Source organism: Lutra lutra, chromosome 5 (genome assembly GCF_902655055.1).
Source record: "Lutra lutra chromosome 5, mLutLut1.2, whole genome shotgun sequence".
Lineage (NCBI taxonomy): Eukaryota > Metazoa > Chordata > Mammalia > Carnivora > Mustelidae > Lutra > Lutra lutra.
In genome coordinates this window covers 89612355-89631377 of record NC_062282.1, presented here as the reverse complement: position 1 = coordinate 89631377, position 19023 = coordinate 89612355, and the positions used below count along the sequence as shown (strand labels likewise).

General features: G+C 39.3%; 1 protein-coding gene across 3 annotated transcripts in view; it reads right to left on the bottom strand.

The window, feature by feature from the left end:
• Window positions 1-4712: 4712 nt before the first annotated feature.
• The window catches only part of RAB3C (RAB3C, member RAS oncogene family), a 645683-nt gene continuing 631372 nt past the window's right edge, over window positions 4713-19023 (bottom strand). For all 3 annotated transcript variants that reach the window (XM_047729420.1, XM_047729422.1, XM_047729421.1), the window contains one exon: window positions 4713-11176. In XM_047729420.1, the coding sequence (XP_047585376.1) occupies window positions 10989-11176 (188 nt within the window). In that variant the 3' untranslated portion in view covers window positions 4713-10988. The remainder of the gene's footprint in view (window positions 11177-19023) is intronic.

Genomic DNA, 19023 nt, shown 5'->3' with positions numbered 1-19023 from the left:
AAAGATGGGGGTGACTGATAGGTGTTCAAGCCCTTCGCTCCATTGGGAAAAGCTCTTGGTTTTGAGTCCTTCCTGATTAGGGGTTCACCTTGCCCAGGGTGGGGTTTATGGTGAAATCATCCTCTCCTGTACACTTTGATGTGTGTCGGTGCCCCCCCCTTTATCCGATATTTAGGTGTTGTTCAACTAGGTTTTAGGGGCTTTTTTCAGAGGACGATGTTCCTATATAGCTGTAAGCTTAGTGTATCTGTGAGATAAGGCGAGTTCCAGATCTTGCTATATCTCTTTCTTGTACAAGAGCCCGTACTTTCTCTTTTAGTTAATGACAATAACACCTACCTAATAAGCTGAGCCAGAAACCACAGCATCACCCTTGATTTCTAGTTGTCACCCCATTAGAACCTTACCGGTTACCATTACCTACCTACCTTCTAAACAGAACAGTCATGCATCTCCCACTCTTCCCCAGTATGAAGCCATATTTAATTGAGGCATGTAAGTGTAGATAATTATAATGGCTTTCTAGAGCTTGTTCTATTTCCAGTATTGTCTCCTAATAGTCCATTTCCCATATTGCCATTTGAAGGAGTCTTCAAAACTCAAATCTGATGGAACTAATTTCTTGTTTCGAGACTTTTTCATAGCTGGAGGATGAAGTCCAGACTTAGAAAGCATTTCAGACAGGTGTCAATGATCTCAGACTTGGGCTCATTCTCCTTTTCTTCCACCCTGTGATCACCTCTGTGAATGGCTTTGGTGTATGTGTACACTATTCTTTGAGATACCTCCCTGGTTTGCATTTGCTGCTCCATTAGCAACAATCTTCCCCTCTGCCCCTACCTAACTCCTGTATATTTTAGCTTTGGACTCATTTCATTGAGTAGGCCTTCTTAGAACATTCCAGTTTCCTTGCCTCCATTCTGGGTTAAATGTCCCCCTTTTGTGCTTTCACTGTGTAACCTCTATTGGCACTTAACAAATTGTTCTCTAATTGTTGCCTAAGATACCATTTTGAAACATTAATTCAGATTTTTTTCCCAATACCTGCCTTCCTTATGTTGTCTTCACCCTCTGAGGGGAAGAAAGGTAGTAAGTAGAATTATTTTAAGGGATAGACAACATGAAAAAATGGAGAATACAGTGTTTAGTTGAAACTATCTGAAGCTTAGAATTCATAAACAAGGGGCACCTGGGTGGCTCAGTGGGTTAAGCCACTGCCTTCAGCTCAGGTCATGATCTCAGGGTCCTGGGATCGAGTCCCACATCGGGCTCTCAGCTCAGCGGGGAGCCTGCTTCCCTCTCCCTCTCTCTCTGCCTGCCTCTCTGCCTACTTGTGATCTCTGTCAAATAAATAAATAAAAGCTTTAAAAAAAATTCATAAACAAGAAAGTCCAGTGTTAAAGGACTGTGGACATAAATAGATCAGGAAGAAAAGCTGGGAACCAGACTACCTCTCCACTAGACTAATGGGTCTTTGGACATCGTGGTTGTGGGGTGAAGTAAGATAACCAAGGAGTGACTGTTGTAAAGGAAGATATCCAACAACCAGAGCCTATCGTGAGACCTTTTTTTTTAAGAATATGTCTTTTCCAAGTGCTATAGGAAGCCTAGCACCTTCCAAGGGTAACAGGTATATTCTTCTCATGCCTACCTTGTTAATGCCATTGAGAAAGAGTCACACAGAAGCTTCATTTTTAAAATTAATTCAAACTCAGCAGTTATTACTAAGGTAGTAAGGTAAAAGTAGAGAGAATTTCTGCTAAAACCTTTTGGAACTGGTTTGTCCCCATTAACCTCAGAATCACCAGGAAGCATGTATAATCCTCTTGAAATCTTGCAGTGGCAAGAATTTTACCTCTTTATCTGGGGAGCAGAGGAATATTATCTAAAAAATGTATTTCAAACATTTTAAGGAAGATGGTTTTTGATGAGACCTCTTAAAATGATTTTTTTTAAAGAGATTCTGTTTATTTTAGAGAATGTGCATCAGCAGGGGGTGCGGAGGAGCAGAGGGAGGAGAGAATCTCAGGCAGACTCCACGCTGATACAGAGCCCAACAGAGGCTCAGTCTTATGATGCTGAGATCATGAGCTGAGCCAAAACCAAGAGTCGGATGTTCAACTGACTGAGCCACACAGGTGCCCCCAAATGAAACAGATTCCTAATGTTCAGTTGTTAGGTGCACATATTAGGGAATATTACATTAATTAATTGTTGGTAATTCATAATAACTTATAGATTTCCCTTTATTACAACTATATCAGTTCACTGAGGGTCAGAAAATGCACAGTATATATATTTTCATGTATGGCAAGAAACTAGAGAATATCTTACATATGAATGTTGATAATAACTGGAAACCCTTGGGTTTTTTTTTCCTTGATTTGTATGTTGTCAGTTTTGTGTACCCAGGTAGGTGAGATTCCTATCACTGAGTTTGGTTTAGGAAGGTATTTTGACCCATGTGGACCCATGTGAGTATTCCTGTGACTTCATTTGGCTTCTACTTAGCCCAGAGTCTGGAAATGGCCCTGGGAACACATTTAGAAGAAAATATCCAGAAAGAGAGTTAATAGCACAATTAGATCACTAAGAGATCTTGAAATTACTAGATCTGCTGTGCTGCAAATCGATTGATGGCAGGATGCTTCCGCATGCCCCAAGGTCCAAGACCAAGGCAAGACTGCACAGCGTCTGAAGCATTCCTATACCATGCGCCACACATTAAACAGACCCACACTATTTATACATCCCATACACATGGTGTTCCTAGACTGTGCTAGTAGGATACCCATATGATCACTGGACCCTGAACTCCAGATGCAGGGTAAATAGTGACCATGTAGAAAAGGTGACTTTTGAAGACGCTGATAGCTACTCTTGTTTCTACAACCAGCAGTTTTATGATTCTGGAATGCAGTCATTCATGTACTAAACAGTACTTACCTTCAAAGATGGCATATATTAGAATTAACTCAAATGCCTAAATCCAAATCCACATTAGAAAACCATAGGCTAAAATAAAAATGTGTTGGCATTCTTCAGTTCAAGCTCATCATTGTCCCTAGGATTACAGGAGAGGAAGGTAATGAGAAATGGAAACAGGCATCCTGGGACCATAATAACAATTGAAAGGAAATGAAAAAATTCATCAGACTAAGGCTGAGAAATTCATGAATATAGTCTCTTAGATATTTATTGTAATCTCCAAAAAATAAAACCAGAGTAAACCCAAAGAACAAAAACCACTTTCTATATATAATTCACATATAAACTTAATACCTAATAGAGCACATACTGTTTTTACACAATTAATTTCAATAAAGAAAACTTCACAATGTGAATACTTTGTAGCTTTAAACCCAGACAAGAGCTCCTGTGGAAACATAAAGAGTCACAATATTTGCTGTGCAGCTGTTAGTTTTCAACTAAATGTCACAATCACTATAGGAAAACACTAAGCTGTTACTCAAGAGTTTCTGAAGAAGAGCTCCCCAGTATAGTCACTGAGGAGCCAGAAAGTGCCCGGTTACAAAGGCAGGTCTTCACCTGTGCATTTCCCAAGACCCTTGATGGGAAACATGGAACTCCAGGAAAATCTCTGGGCATACATCTTTCTGGTTGACATTGGATTATACAATGTTTCATGGTTTGGCGCATGGGCAAGATGTCTAAATCAGCTGTTCTAATGTGACTTTAAAGCCAGTTGTGTTCTGTTGTGCAGTCTGGGGCTGCTCAGCACAGAGGATTATGTCAATGTTGCAGCTTGTCTTCTTCACGGGGACAAAAGCCAGAGAGCCCAGGGGGTAATCTGTTGGATTTGATAGAGCCAGCTGGGCTCTTTACAGAAAAACAAGGATCTTTAGCTGCCCCCACTGTCACCTTTTCATTCACAGGGAACATAATGTGACCTTTCCCATTTATTGTCTGGCAAAATCTCATTATCAAATTTTTGCTGGGATCACATTCTTGAGTGTTCCAGTTGTTAGAGGTCCCTCATTTTCTATGCTCCTATATCCGTATGTAATTTAGCATTTGCGTAATATCGTGTTATCCCCCCCCCTCCCCCCGCCGCTCCTTCTTCAGTTTATTAGGGTAGGAACCATAACTCTTCCCTGTTTGATTCCCACAGCACTGAGCTCTTGGTATTCAGTAATGGTGATGACTAACTAAACATTTAAACACGCTCTTAAATTATTATTCTAATGTTGGCTACATGCTTACATTTATCTTTTTTTTTTTTAATTTGGCACAAAGTCATCCGTAATCTCCCTGCTTCTCCCACATTCACATGACTTTTTTCAGTCAGTGTGAGAGCTGAGTACAAATTTCATGCTATCATATTTAAAATAGGGCCACACAATACTGATGGTAGCCCAAAGCCATTTAATATGATTGGCACAGCCTCACCTGTCAGTTTCAGGCCACTGCTGTAGAAAGAGTGGAAGGCTTCTTATGATGTACAGATGGCCAAAGTTATCTAAAACCAAGTGAACAAGTCATAACTTTTCTTCCTAAAGGTATCATGATTTACTCTGCTAACTAAATGAAAAGGCAAAGCACAGTATTAAAATGAGTGCTTTACTTTTAAAGTTAAAATGGCAGATAGGAATTTAAGGTAGATGACCCACTTCAAATTTCATATAAACAAACACTTAAGGAGTTTTTAGTAATCCAGCACCCAGGCCTATTTTTTTTTTTTTTTAATTTTGCATCTCACTTAAGTCCTAGGCCACCAATTACAAGATTAACCAAGGGGGTTTGAGGATGAGTTTAGGAGTTTCTGTCGAAATACCAAAGCAACTTAAGAATTCTGACTTTTGTTTCTCCTATATCACCAGTGTGGACAATTGAGAATTGAAAGTGAATATAACATTAACTACAACTTAAAAAGACATCAATATTTTAGAATCCCCAGGGTTGACAATGTTCACTTTGCAAACAAAATACAAGGCTGAACAACAAAATAAACACACAAATGCAAGAAGAAAAAATCTTTGAACATGAGATCAGCATTTCTGAGAAGAATAAATAGGACTTTACCTTATGTGCATATTTTTTCTTAGGTATCTAAATTAGCTTCTTTTAAGAGATTTCTGGATTTAAGAAAGGAATGCCTATATAAAATAAATGAACACCCATTCTGTCTTAAAAACAAAATCCACAATTCTAAAGCGCAAAATTGACATATATTTGCTGATACTAAATGTTTGGTTTTATAGGAAAAAAATTACTTTGAAATAGGCACGGAGGAGTTTCACATGACACCAATAAGGTATTTACTGTATAAATTGCACCACTAGACAAATACAGCTACAAGAAATAATTTGAATAAGTTACACAGCCATCAAAGCATCTCACACATTCATTATAATTCACTTTCACGCTAGTTTATATACACTGAGTAAGTCATTAAATATTGCACTTATTGGCCCATGAACCCTCAATTATGAGGTGTTGAAAAATAGAAAACAAGTCTATTTTTATAACATATTTTCATGCAACATTTAAGACATTTCAGTTCCACAAACACCATTAAATAGTTGTACATTTGGACAGTCCAACGGTATCACATCACGTCTGACATCAACAATATATTAACAGGAATTACAGGAAGTTTTCATTTAGCATACATCCTAGGGCTGATGAAACAACGCAGGGAAAACCATCCTACTGACACAGCAAACAATCCCCAGTTTCACTTGTATGAGGAGCATGGAACCACTAGACAGGTGTATGTCACGCTCACGTCCCTGAAAGGCTAGGTGCCTGTGTGGCTCATGTTCCATTTGTGCCCTTAAGAACAGCATTCATGAACCTAAGCAATCCCTAGCCCCAAATGTGAATATGGAAATATGGCCAATAATAATAATAATAATAATAATAATAATAAAAACCCATAGCCAACTCTCAGTTGTCCACTATGAAGGAAAGTACGAACACAGGTGAATGAAAATACAAAGGTAAACCCCCAACCTCACTTCAGCAGATAATGACTGGTGGAAACTCCACCAACAATGGTACTGATGGCAGGTAAATGGTGAAATTTTGAGTCTCATCTCCTGTTCTTAGTCCTGTCGTTCAGTGAGAGGAAACTGCTTTAAAAACTATAATGAAAAATAGTATCAGGAAGTGGAAAAGAGAACCATAACTGGAAAGTTCAGTTGGTCTCCCGGATTGGTGTTCTGAGAGAGGTTTTGAACTTTTTTTTTTGTCTAGAACATTAGCAAAATGCATTTTTCTCTATTTTTGATGAAAATCATGTGTGCAAACATACAAATCAGTGTAAAGCATCTATTTTGTAGATCTTTTTAAACAAAATATGAGTTACAGTTGGCACACAGCAAAAGCTCCTTTTTCCCTGGCGCTGAGAAAGCACCATATATGAAAATTTCCCTTCCTAAAAAGAGGGGTGTGTGTGTGTGTAGGTGGCCCAAGTGTAAATATTTAAATCTACCAAAAGGAATTATTTGTTAGCTGGAGTGTCAAGCATTTCTGTAAAGGTCTTTCAGACAAACTACATTTATTCATGAAATAGCAATAACAATAGGTACATATATTTTAGATAAATTCCCTGAACCTTGTTGCTGCCCTCTTAGGGGATACTGTATTTCCTGTATTTCTAGAATCTGGAGCCCTGTAGGTACATTATAGGGAGAACAGGTTTTGTTTTGTTTTGGGTCATCATAAACTTTGTCTTTGATCCAATTTGTCCCAATTCCTTCCCGAATAAGAAACAGGTTTATGTCTTTAAGGGGCTTTGGTCAAAAAATGACTTTAAATACAAAGCATCCAGAAAGCTGACCCTACTGGTTCAGCTCAGTGGAAGGACTTCCCCAACTTACTAGGAAACCACGCAAGTGCAGGTAGTCGACACAAATGGGCAAAATGAAACTGTGCTGTGGAGGTGGCATCTTCTGGCCGGGGTGGGGGGAGTGGCGATGAGAAAGGCCACGAGGGTCAAGTGGCTCACATGCTACCCTGACCTAGCACACTGGGTGAGCATACACACAAAGGAACAGAAGGTTTGAATTACCAGTCATGCAATGTCCCTAAGTTATAGAGAGAGGAACCTTCAGACAAAAAAAGGCCACCTCCTAAGTATTCCTCACCAACAACATCTGGTTGAGCATTCCAACAGTAGATGCAAATGTTTAACACTTTTTGGTCTGGAAAGGGTTTTAGTCCTGACTACACGGTCAGATTTAGCTCACAGTTTTTCATCTGCAGCGGTTACCTCAGCCTTGAGAGAGCTTGGTAGAGTCTGGAGACATTTTAAATACAGTCTGACAAATGCTACCTGGTCAGCCTCAGGAGGCAAGAACATTCTCCCTGTGCACTAAGATACATAGCAACCCGAGCCCATCATGATGAGCCTCTGGGAACATACTACCACACTTGGAAACTCAGGTCGCTTTATGGAAGTTCAGTTGATAATGGAATATTTTACATTAAAAAATACGTGAAAGTCTGCGTTCACCATAGACATAGAATTAGTTTGAATTGTTCCCTGGAAAAAGGAGTCATGTGCTCAACAAAAGGACTGGAACTCATCTGGATAAGAGTGAAGTAGGTGCAGTGTCTATACTCAGTATGTGTTTGGGTAGATAGGGGTTTTGGAGATGTTTGGTTATAATTTTTAGAATTTATGCTTCACATTTATCATAATGATGCTGCAGTTTTCTGCTATGACTGAAGGCATCACTAAAGGCATCATCGCTCACCTGAGAGATTACAATCTTAGCACTCAGTTACCAGGCAGCATAGGGATACTGACTTGAAGTGAACCTCAGCGGGAACTCTTAGAATCTACTGACAGGTTCACCAAGGCAGTAGAAGTTGTTCTGGGGAGGGAGAGGGAGGAGGAGAGGGCGGCAGCAATGAACTGAGCTACCGCAATTATTCTTGGGTTCCCGAACCATGGGATGTGGCACTTAAACTGCCATCTTAGTACTTCAGAAAGGTCATGCACCTTCTATATCCATTCACATTCCCCAACACCAAATGCCCAACCACTCTGATGGTCGCTATATACATGCAGAATTTTCCAGTCTAGGTTTTCAATTGCATGAACAATGGAAAGGAAGGTACCAACACCAAAGCTCTTGGTGTATTTGCTCAAAAATCAGGGTTTGTCTCTAAAAAATTGCAGGGGTGAGGGTGGTGAGAAGGTGGGCAGCAGAGAAATTTATTCTTGAAAAATAATTGAATCATACAATAGAAGATGGGTGTTAAAAGTATACACATTTACACAAGCATGTACTTTAAGGTATCTTCACCTTTAAAATACAAATGTAGTTAGGCCGTTGGTAAAAATGACTTGTGATTATTTAGGCTGTAGTGGGAGTTGGAGACAATGTAGGAGGTTAAGTGTGTGTGTGTGTGTGTGTGTTGGTGCAAAAAGGCTAAAAAATCTTGCAGTTACATAGCTACAAGTTTTTAATAGTTTGATGACAAGAAAACCACACTGTGGCTTTACCTCTTACAACAAAAATTTAATTTTAAAACTAAAATCTCTTCATGAAATGAGGAATAGAGAGTTTTCTCTTCCCACAAGCTGTATAGCAGGACTGTAGGTGTGCATTTACCTGAGCTCTGTGACAATCCATTCTGGAAACTTCTCAGTGAAATTCACACCAGTGTGGGAGCTTTGGAACAGAGAATGAACTAGGAAGTTTCATCCACTTCCACGGAGGGCTGGAAAATGGAAAGTATCCAAAGTTCTTTGGCTTTGACACTTGCCCTCATGCTTCCCTGACTGGGATTAAAGTAGTTCAGCGTAGGCATGCCTGACACCTACATGTGACATAGGCTTCTGACTTTGTTTTTTGGTCATAGAACCAATTAATGTCATTTGCAATGATGTTTTCAGAGAAGGGGTTTACACAAAAGTAAAACACACCTCTTGACCTTCCACTCTTCTCACCTTGATTTTGCTTGCCCCTATACAATACTCCATAGAGGAAGGGGCTTGTAAGAGCCCTCTGAACATCTTACTTAAGTCCTTGACATCTACAAGCATACATGGGAATGGGACTCAAAGGCCAGGAAAGTTTTCTTGGCCTCACGGTTTCATACAAGATTACACAAGTGAGTTTTAACAACTTTGACTTTGACCCTGCCCACATTCTGAGGTGGTTACAGAAATACTGTTTTGTCATGCAAATAGGCTTCTGTTGCAAACCGGTCTGCTTTGTTTGACACCCTTGCTTTGTCCTGCCCTTCACTGAGAGTTCTGCAGATTTTTGAAGTTCATTGGTCTATTAAAATGTAAAACATTCTTGGGCTTGCCTTGCAGGGTACCAAAGTGGAGACTGATTACAAATGCATGGGTCTTAAACTCAAGGTAAGAAATGACCTGGGTTTGTTGAAAACGTCTCGCATGTACTCTTCTGTAAGTTTCATCTAACTTAGTAATAATGTATACGACCTAGTTCCTTGACCTGGAGATGGTTATTATCCAACAACACACTTAGCTACCAGTAACCTTGCTCCCGAGACTTATACCCAGAACTTTCCCAGGAACTGTGTCTAGTTATGGAAAGAGGAAAAAAATCTTGAACATAACCACCAATGCAGGGCAACAAGAAAATCACCCTAATGGAACTGTCCTAAATCCACCAGTCTGCGCCTGTTGCCTTCTTCAAGTCTAGTATACTGCACGGTTAAGGATGCCAGTTTCCTTCAGCAGCTCAATTAGAACAACTGGTGAGATTTGGGGGCTTGTTATTCTCAGATGGTCTTAGAAAATCTGGGAGAAAAAATGAGGGTATTCGAATGGTTTTCTCCCCCTGCCCCCACTCAATTGCTTCTGGTGTCCTAAAGTGTTGGTTCAACTTTTCTTAACTCTAAAGAGTGTTCTCTCAGTAAGGTAAGCACCTGTAAAACTTACAGAATGCAGACGGAGATGCTTTATAATTGGGAACAATGGGATTGAAAAAGACTACCGATAAAAATTCTTTTCCTCAACTTTAGAGCCATTGGGATTTTTAAAAATTAATCTACTGAGTAAAAGAAGTAAGGTGAGGGGTGAACAGAAGGCACTGGTTGTGGAAGCAAGTGTCTATCCCACAGGAAGAGGGGCTCTAACAAACTTCAAATTCATCTCTATTCCATGCTTGAGTGATGGTTCCAGAAAGTGGGTGGGCATGGTGTGTGTATAGTGGGAGTGAGTTACTAAGGAATGGGGAAAGTCAGTCCTTTGAGAAGTCTGCAGCCATTCCTACTCTTCTTGGTTTAAAGCCTTCTTATGTAATGCCTTGAGCTGATGCCTGTCAGTCTGTCTGTGTCCTCAAATATTCCAAACATTGGGCAGAAGTAGTGGCACCAAGAGCCCTGCATTAGGGTCACTGTTTACGTACATAACTAAATTAAGAAGGTGGATTAAACCGGAACTAGATTTAATCTCTAAGAAAATTTGCAAGGGTTTCAAATACAGTATTCCTATTTCTTTATAGTCAGTGGTCTCCTCAGTTATTACTAAGACTGAAAACCAGACACATTTCCGGAACAGTTAAACTGACTGGACCCATGATGGTCTCCTGAGATCTCCTCTTACCCGCCCTCCCCCAGCCCCATACAAGCAATTCCTTGGTTATCATCCTTACAAGTGAATCGCAAATTTGAACCCGAGGCACAAAATTCAGTGGTAGTGAAATTACAGTCTGAGGTCCCAGCAGTAGCTTAATTTTGAGAAGAAATCTGAAACAAAATGAGCCTACAGAGACGAGTAACAAATTACATGCAAATATCAGATGTTTATAGATGGACAGTCCTTACAAATTCGAGATCACATATTTGCCACATATTAACATGGGAAATCTTCCACGAATTGAATGCGTGTATGAGCCATTGACATCACAAGATTTCCCTCAAATAATTACTAGGCAGTAGAAATGAAGGTTAATCGACCATTTATAAACGCTGTTGGTTGGTGATGGGCCCCCTCCAGCTGCCTGTGTGTGTGTGTGTGTGTTGGGGGGGGGGCATTAACAGCCACAGTTGGGCTGTGGCGGAGGAGGGCTCTCCTTGAGTCTTGTGTTCTGCTTGGCGGCAGTGATGGCTGGATCCGTCTCCAAACTCTCGGACATTTTGTCGCAGATGATATCCACAAGACGCTCAAACGTCTGCTTGACATTAATGTTATCCTTGGCACTTGTTTCAAAAAATTCAAACCCTGGAAGAAACAGGGAGAAAGACAGCTTGGTGATTTTACACTTCTGCTGAAAGTAAATGGGACTTGATGATGGTTTTTTCCCTGGGGGTTGGGGCAGACAGAAGATGTGGACCTAAGATGCGATTTGAACAAATGCTGTCATCTTGCTACCAAGTCTTTTGTTCACAGCTACAGTGACATTTGATTTTTTCCCTGTCAATTTATTTATGAATTGAATGAACCACCACCACCAAATCTCTCCACAAAAGCTTATTAGTAAAATCCTCCACCCTGAGTCTGTCTTTGCCCTCCTTTCCTCCAGCTCTGAGCCACCAGGAAGCTTCTTGGAATTTTTTTTAAGATGTGTAATTGGGCATATTTTCCTTATCCCTTTTCAGATTCGTCATAATTGTCCATGGGCATGTCCATACAGACTTCATCTGTATGTTCTGCTGCAAAAGGGACTACGGACTGCCTCACCACACTCCTGAGCCTGATGCCCCACCGCAGATCCATGGTGAGCTTTTGGGAATGTTTCCGTACCGAACTGGACACAAGGTGGCACTAAAGAGTCAGTGGATTAACCTTAAATGTGCTTCAACCTCTGTTTGGAAAATTGTGTGTCCTGTTAGTTGAACAGCTCTCCGTGGCTTTGGTGCATATTTTTCTGGGGCTTCTATTCTCTATTCTATGCTCTATCAGCAGCAGTGTTTTTACTGGCATCTGGAAAAAGACACCTGATATATATCAAAGGCGCTGCCAGAATTGTAAGAAGGTACAGAAGAGGTGGTCACAGTTGCACACTTCTCCCCATCCCTGTACCTGGGCAGAAGCAGATTCAGGCTGCTGTTCTGCACACAGTCTTATCACTATTGTTTGCCTTCACATTTCACGGGCTCAGCTTGCCAGTTAGTTGCCATGACAACCTCCCAGTCCATTCAGGGGACTTTGATTTAGGATGTGCTGGGCAGGACACAAAAACGCTTTCCTAATCCATTCTGAATTTTACGCCCTATAAATCCTTCTGGTTACATCTGGCCCTATCTCAGAGGAGCCACATGGATTCAGAATGATTTAATCATGTGATTTCATCTCAGCTCTTGGGACCCAAGGGAAAGAAAAAACAGACTCATATTTTACATTCATGTCTAAACCCTCTGATAACCCAGAAATACTTTGTTGGTCATCCTCAGTATTATTTAAAATTAGTAGTTCTCTGGAGTTAAATTTCTAATTTAGTTATGACAGATGAGTAGTTAGAGGACTATATTTGAGCTTGAATTCCATTAGCTAGTGTGTATTCTATTATTCCCTTGTGTTTTAACAATTGTAGGGTTGGAGTTAAAGGAGCATGAGTGGGACTGTAAAATTCTGCTGGATAATTCAGAACCCCCTTTGGCTTGTAGTTTGCTTTCATTATAGCTCTGAAAAATTCTGGATTTCTTAGCAGAAAACACAAATATAATTCTCTTTCCTAATGTTTTTACAGTCTACAGAGCTCTGTCATTTGTCTTACAACAATTTGATCCAGATTTTGGAGAACTCAGCTGTGGATCTAAACAATATCCTTATTGCAAAGATGTTAGAACTACTTGATTTTATTGGGGTTTTTCCCAGTGCTAAGTGAAGGATTCTTTAAGTCCCAAGATACTAAGACCCTACTGCATTAGTTAAGATCCCTGAGTAAGACTTAAGAGAAAAGACATCCGCTAATTGGGCACAAAGGCCCAATCATGTCCAGATTCAATTCTCTCATCTCTTCTGCTAACACTTCGTTTTCTTCCTAGTGCTATTGGAGAAGGCACTGAACTTGAAGGTATCATAAAAGATTTGGCCATCGTGATGAAACCATAACCCAGGTAAGCTTTTGTCAGATGGGATTCCTTAAACCTGGGCTTTTGGACACACTTTGCTGCTGGTGTACAGCTTCAGGTCAGTAAAATGATCTCTATCCCAAGGGCCAGAGTGCTCTCAGGGGCTTAGAAGAGTTTCGAATAGAAGAGGGTGCCATGGTATGGAAGCAAGATGGATTATCAGTTGGAAGATACGAAATCTAAGTCTACTACCAAGTCATGTTTTTAGTGTCCCGTTATTTATGACATGTGCCTTACTTCATTTACAGAGAGAGCTATCACGAGGCTCAAATGAGAAAATGTATGTACAGGTTCCCAGCAAACCAGATGCTGCTCTGATAATACTAGTAATAGTAAACACACAGTTGAATGGTTAGCATATAACAGGTACTCTTCAAAGCCCTTAATATACTGTAACTCATTTTATCCAGGAGGTGGTGCTAGTACTGACAAACTTCCCCCGTTAGGCAAAGGAGGCACAAGATTGTCAAGTAGTTTAGCCCAAACATCTTTTTTGCTCGGCTGGCTTTGAGCTACCATACTGGCTACTCCCTTGCTCCTCCAGATACCTACAGAAGTAAGCAGTTATTGGATTCCAGCTGAATTTTAAGTTCTATGCTAATTAAAACTGCACTATATATCATAAACTTTTATCATTTAAGTAATTAGAAAACAAACAGATGTAATAATGACTGAGAAAAACACCTTTTCTTAATGATATCAAGGTGGCCATCAGGCCAGCTGCATTGGCAGACTGCCTCACCAAAGTGAATTTTGGGGTTTCCCCAGTGTATCTAAGTCTCAAAAAAAAAAAAAAAAAAAGCACATAACTAAATTAAGAAACACTGTATTGCTTAAAATTGTTAACCATCTGAACTTACAGTGAGTATTCATCTTTTTGCAACGTTGATGGATGCTGAGAAATGGGGTGGCTGACAATTTCTTAAGACAACAATGAGGTCTGCATTATCAGTGGACTCTTCCGTTCCGGAACAATTTCTCTATAGCATGAGATGCTGTTTGAAAGCATTTTACCTGTAGCACTTTTTTTCACAATTGGAGTCCATGCTCTCAAGCCCTATCACAGCTTTATAAACACAGTTGGTTGAAATGACAACAATGGGCTTACAGTGTAACAATCTTAACAGTATCCTCAGTAGGAACAGATTTCACTTCAAACCCCTTTCTTTGCTCATCCCTAAGAAGCAACTCCTCTTCAAGTTTGACCACGAGATTGCAAAATTCAGTCATATCTTCAGGCTCCTCTTCTAATCGTTGTTCTTTTGCTATTATACAAATCTCCATGGTTACTTCCTCCACTGTAGTCCTGAGCCCAAAGTCCTCCATGAGGAGAGTAATAAACTTCTTGCAAACTCCTCTTAAGGTTGATACTCTATTCTGATCTCTTCCCCCGAATCACCAATGTTTTTAGTGGTATCTAAAATGCTGTATCCTTTTCAGAATGTTGTCAATTCCTGTGCCCAGATCCATTGGAGGAATCACTATCTATGGAAGGTGTAACCTTCCAATGTAGGAAGCTTGAAAATATCAGTGACTCCTTGATGGTTAGGAGACATGAAAACAACATTCATTTTGTGGCACATCTTCAACAGAGTTCTTGGATGACCAGGTACATTGTCATAAGCAATATTGTACATAAGCAATAATGTCCTGAAAGGAAATTTTTTTTCTGAGCAGTAGCTCTCAACAGGGGCTTAAAATACTCCCTACACCATTTTGTGAGCAGATCTGCCATCATCGAGGTGGTGCTGTTCCTGGAGCATAGGCAGACTATACACAGTATAACTTTTAAGGTCCCTTAGACTTTTGAAATGGTAAATGAGCACTTTTCCATTATGGAGATGGCTTCTTCCCTTGAAGCCAGAAGCTAGTTGAAGTTGGTTTTTGACTTTTGCTTCTGCAGCTTCATTCTCAATTATGCTTTGGCCTAATGGAATGTTGTGGCTGGTTTGATCTTCCCTCCAGACCACTAAAAGTTTTTCCCTATCAGCAATAAGCTGTTTGAATTTTCTTATCATCCGTGTATTCACTGGAGTAGCACTTTTAACTTCTGTCAAGATTTTGCATTCACAAGTTGACTGTTTCATGCAAGAAGCCTATCTTTTGGCCTGTATCAGCATGGGAAAGAAGACCTACTTATGCATGACTTCATTTGAGAGAAGGCCCCAAATGAGCTAGTTATTTACATCGAAGATCATGTTCACAGACAACTGTAACAAATACAATGAAAAAGTTTTAATGTGACACCAAGATATGAGGAGATCAAATAGTATTGGAAAAATGGTGCTCATAGACATGCTCGATACAGCATTGTAATAAAACTAGCTTTGCCTCCATCTCTACACTGTATTATAGATATAAAAGTTTCTGGAAATGATTATTGTAGCATCAAGTTGTTTGGATTCAGGGCAGATCTAGGTTTACAGTGCCGTAAGTGATCCACTATCCAGTTGACTCATAATCAAGTCTTTGTGAAGCCACTCACGCTATACCTCACGGATGTATAAAGCCCATGGCCTAAATCATAACAACAGATTCCAACACCTCACCCTTTATTCTTCTTTGTTGGATTTTCAGGGCCATCCCCTCCCAGTATTTTAATTTCAACTACAGCAAGGTGACCTTATTCTTAGAAATCTTGAACCAGTTTTTCTTACTAACATGTAAGACCATTTTTAATTTACTAGGTAGGATAGTGTGGTTCTGGAGTTTAAATAAGTAGCCCAAGGTTACACAGCAAGCTGACCGTGAAGGCTCACAGAAATCTGATAAATAGCTTACTGATTTAGCTTCCAGGCTTCAACACCTGTCCCTTAAACTTCATCAGCCAGTATTCATAATGAATTCACATCCTCTGACTGTCATTTCTCTTTCTTCCCTCATCAAAACCTTTCTAATTTCCAACTTGTTCCCAACTTGGATGAGTCTTGCGCTACACTCCAGTACATCTCTGGTTCATGTCTTTTCGTGCCTGATTCCAAACGATTGTTCCTGCCCTTTCCAAAGGTTATTATAGGCACCACTGGACTTCATGTGTGACCTTATGCTTCAGTTCCACTTGACAGTGAGGGATTACACATAAACTGGGAAATATTTTGTATGGAAAAATGGGCTGAAGAAGGGAAAAAAGCCAAAATTAAACTTGTGTTCTCCCTACTATATATCTTGTTAAAGGGGGCAGTAGAGCATGGTGATGCAAATCAGATTACACTCAAGCGCCCAAGAGTTGTAATCCTACAGCCTGACATTACGACATTGGACGGTTATTTGTATCTGCATAACCTGAATGGGTTACATACTTCTAAACTCCACCCCAGACATACTAAACTGGAATCACAAGCGGGGGCAAGGCCTAAATATGCATTTCAGAGCTCCTTGGAAGGTTCTTTATGCACACAAAGGGTTAAGGTTCAATATTCTTTGTACACCCATGTTCGTAGCCTCATGATTCACGAGATAGAATGCAATGCAAAGAGCCATTGACTGATGAGTAGATTAACAAAATGTGGTATAGACATAGTAAAATGCATTACTCAGGTATAAAAGGAAATTGATACATCTGCCAAATGGACAAACCTCGACAGTATCTCCTAGGATATAAACCAGTCCCCAAAAGACAAATACTGTATGATTTCACTTGTGAAGTACATAGAATAGTCAATTTCACAGATACGGAAAGTGGAATGGTGGGAGCCAGAGGCTGTCAGGGAGGGAAAAAGAGATAACAGAGTTTCCATTTTGCAAAATAAAAGGAATTCTTGAGACCGGTTGCATAGCAAAGTGAATGTACTTGTTCACCTATATGCTTAAACATGGTAAACATTATGTGTATCTCTTTAACCCAAATTATAAATTTTTCCATATTGATAAATACCTACATGAAGAAACAAAAACTCTGTAACAGATTTACTCCTCAGGGAACAAGAAAAAGAAAAACTGAAGACCAGTGTGAGCAGAAATAAATAGAGACTAAAAGCTGTTGAAGATAGAAAACAAAACTGACATGTAGCTAAACTCACCATAACAAAAAGAAATAGAGCAAATACTAGAAACATAGAACCTACAAAACTAGAATGGTGAAATCGTAAGAACAAACCAATTAGTAGTACAGAGAATGTATCAGTTATCAAAACTTCCCCAAAAAAGAATGCCCCAAAGGCGAGGGCTTCACTGGTGGATTCTATCAAATTTTAAAAAGAAGAATTCATGTCAGTCCTTCTTTAAACTCTTCCAAAAAATTCAAGAGAAGGAAATACTTCCAAGCTAACTTTGAGGTCAGCATTACTCTGCTATCACAATGAGGACACCAGAAGAAAAGAAAATCGCAGGCCCATATCCTCAATGAACATAAATCCCAAACCCCTCAAGACAATGTCAGCAAACGAAGTAACAATGCATAAAAAGAATTCTACACCAAAATCAAGTGCTTTATTCCAAGGAGGCAAGAATGTTTCACCATCTATTAATCAGTTCATGTGCTACGCCACATGAACAAAGAGCATACAATCATTCTGTGAAGATGCAAATGCAGCACTGGACAAAATTCAATATCAATTTATGATAAAACCTCTCAACAAGGTAGGTATTGAGGGAATGTACTTTAGCATCATAAAGGCCATATGTGACAAATCCACAAGTAAGATCACACTCAGTGGTGAAAAGCTGAAAGCTTTGCTTCTAAAATCAGGAACAAAGATGTTTTCTCCCACCACTTTTATTCAACATAGTATTAGAAGTCCTTGCCAGACCAAAAAGGCAAGAAAAAGAAAAGATATCCATAGATGAAAAGAAAAAATCAAACTATTTGCAGAAGACAATGTACAACATGTAGAAAATCCTAAAGACTCCATCAAAAACCTCTTAGGACTAATCAGTGAATTCAGTAAAGTTGCATGATAATCTGTTGAATTTTTATACATAAATAACAAAATAGAGCAATTCAGGAAACACGGACAACAGAATAAAATACCTAAGAATAACTTTAACTAAGGAGGTGAAAACTATAAAACATTGTCTTCATCAATGTGTTTGAACAATAAATGAGAAGATACTGTTTGGTCACGTAATTGGAAGAATATTCTTAAAATGTCCATACTTCTCAATGCAATCTCTACCAAAATCCTAATGCCACTTTTAACAGAAAAGTAACCAAGAGTCCTCACATTTACATGGACCTACAAAAGACCCTGAATACACAAAGCAATCTTGAGAAGAACAAAGCTTGAGGTATCATGCTACCTGATTTCAAACCATATTACAAAGCTATGGTCATCAAAACAGTATGGTACAGGAATAAAAACAGGCAAATAGGTCAATGGAACAGGAGAGCTCAGAAATAAATTCACGCATATATGATCAATTGTATATTCTTGGCTCATTTGTCATCAGTGGGAAGGGATTTCTCTGCAATAAATGGTGCTGGGAAAATTGGCCAACTTCCTATGAATGATTACAACTGGCCCACTAAATTGCATCATATACAAAAATAAACTCAAAATGGGTTAAAGACTTGACTGTAAGATCTGAAACCATAAAACTTCCAGAAGAAAACATAGGTGATCAATTCCTTGGTGTCCATCTTGGTGATTTTTTTTTTTTTAATCTGACTTCAAAAGCAAAGGCAACTAAAAAATAAACTAGAGGGACTATTTCAAACTAAAACAACCTCTGCATAGTGAAGGAAATCACCAACAAAATTAAACAATGCCCTACCAAATGGGAGAAAATATGCCCAAATCCTAGATTTAACAAGGGGTTAATATATAAAATGTATCAAGAACTCCTACAATTCAATAGCAAAAAAGGAAACAATCTTATTTAAGAATGGGAAGAGAATCTGAATAGACAATTTTCTGAAGAAAACAAATAAATGGTAAACATTAATATAAAGGGGATCAGCATCCGTAGGTATTAGAAAAATGCAAATAAAACCCACAATAATATCACTTCTCACTTCGCATAATAGATAATATCAAAAAAGTTTTGGTGAGGGAG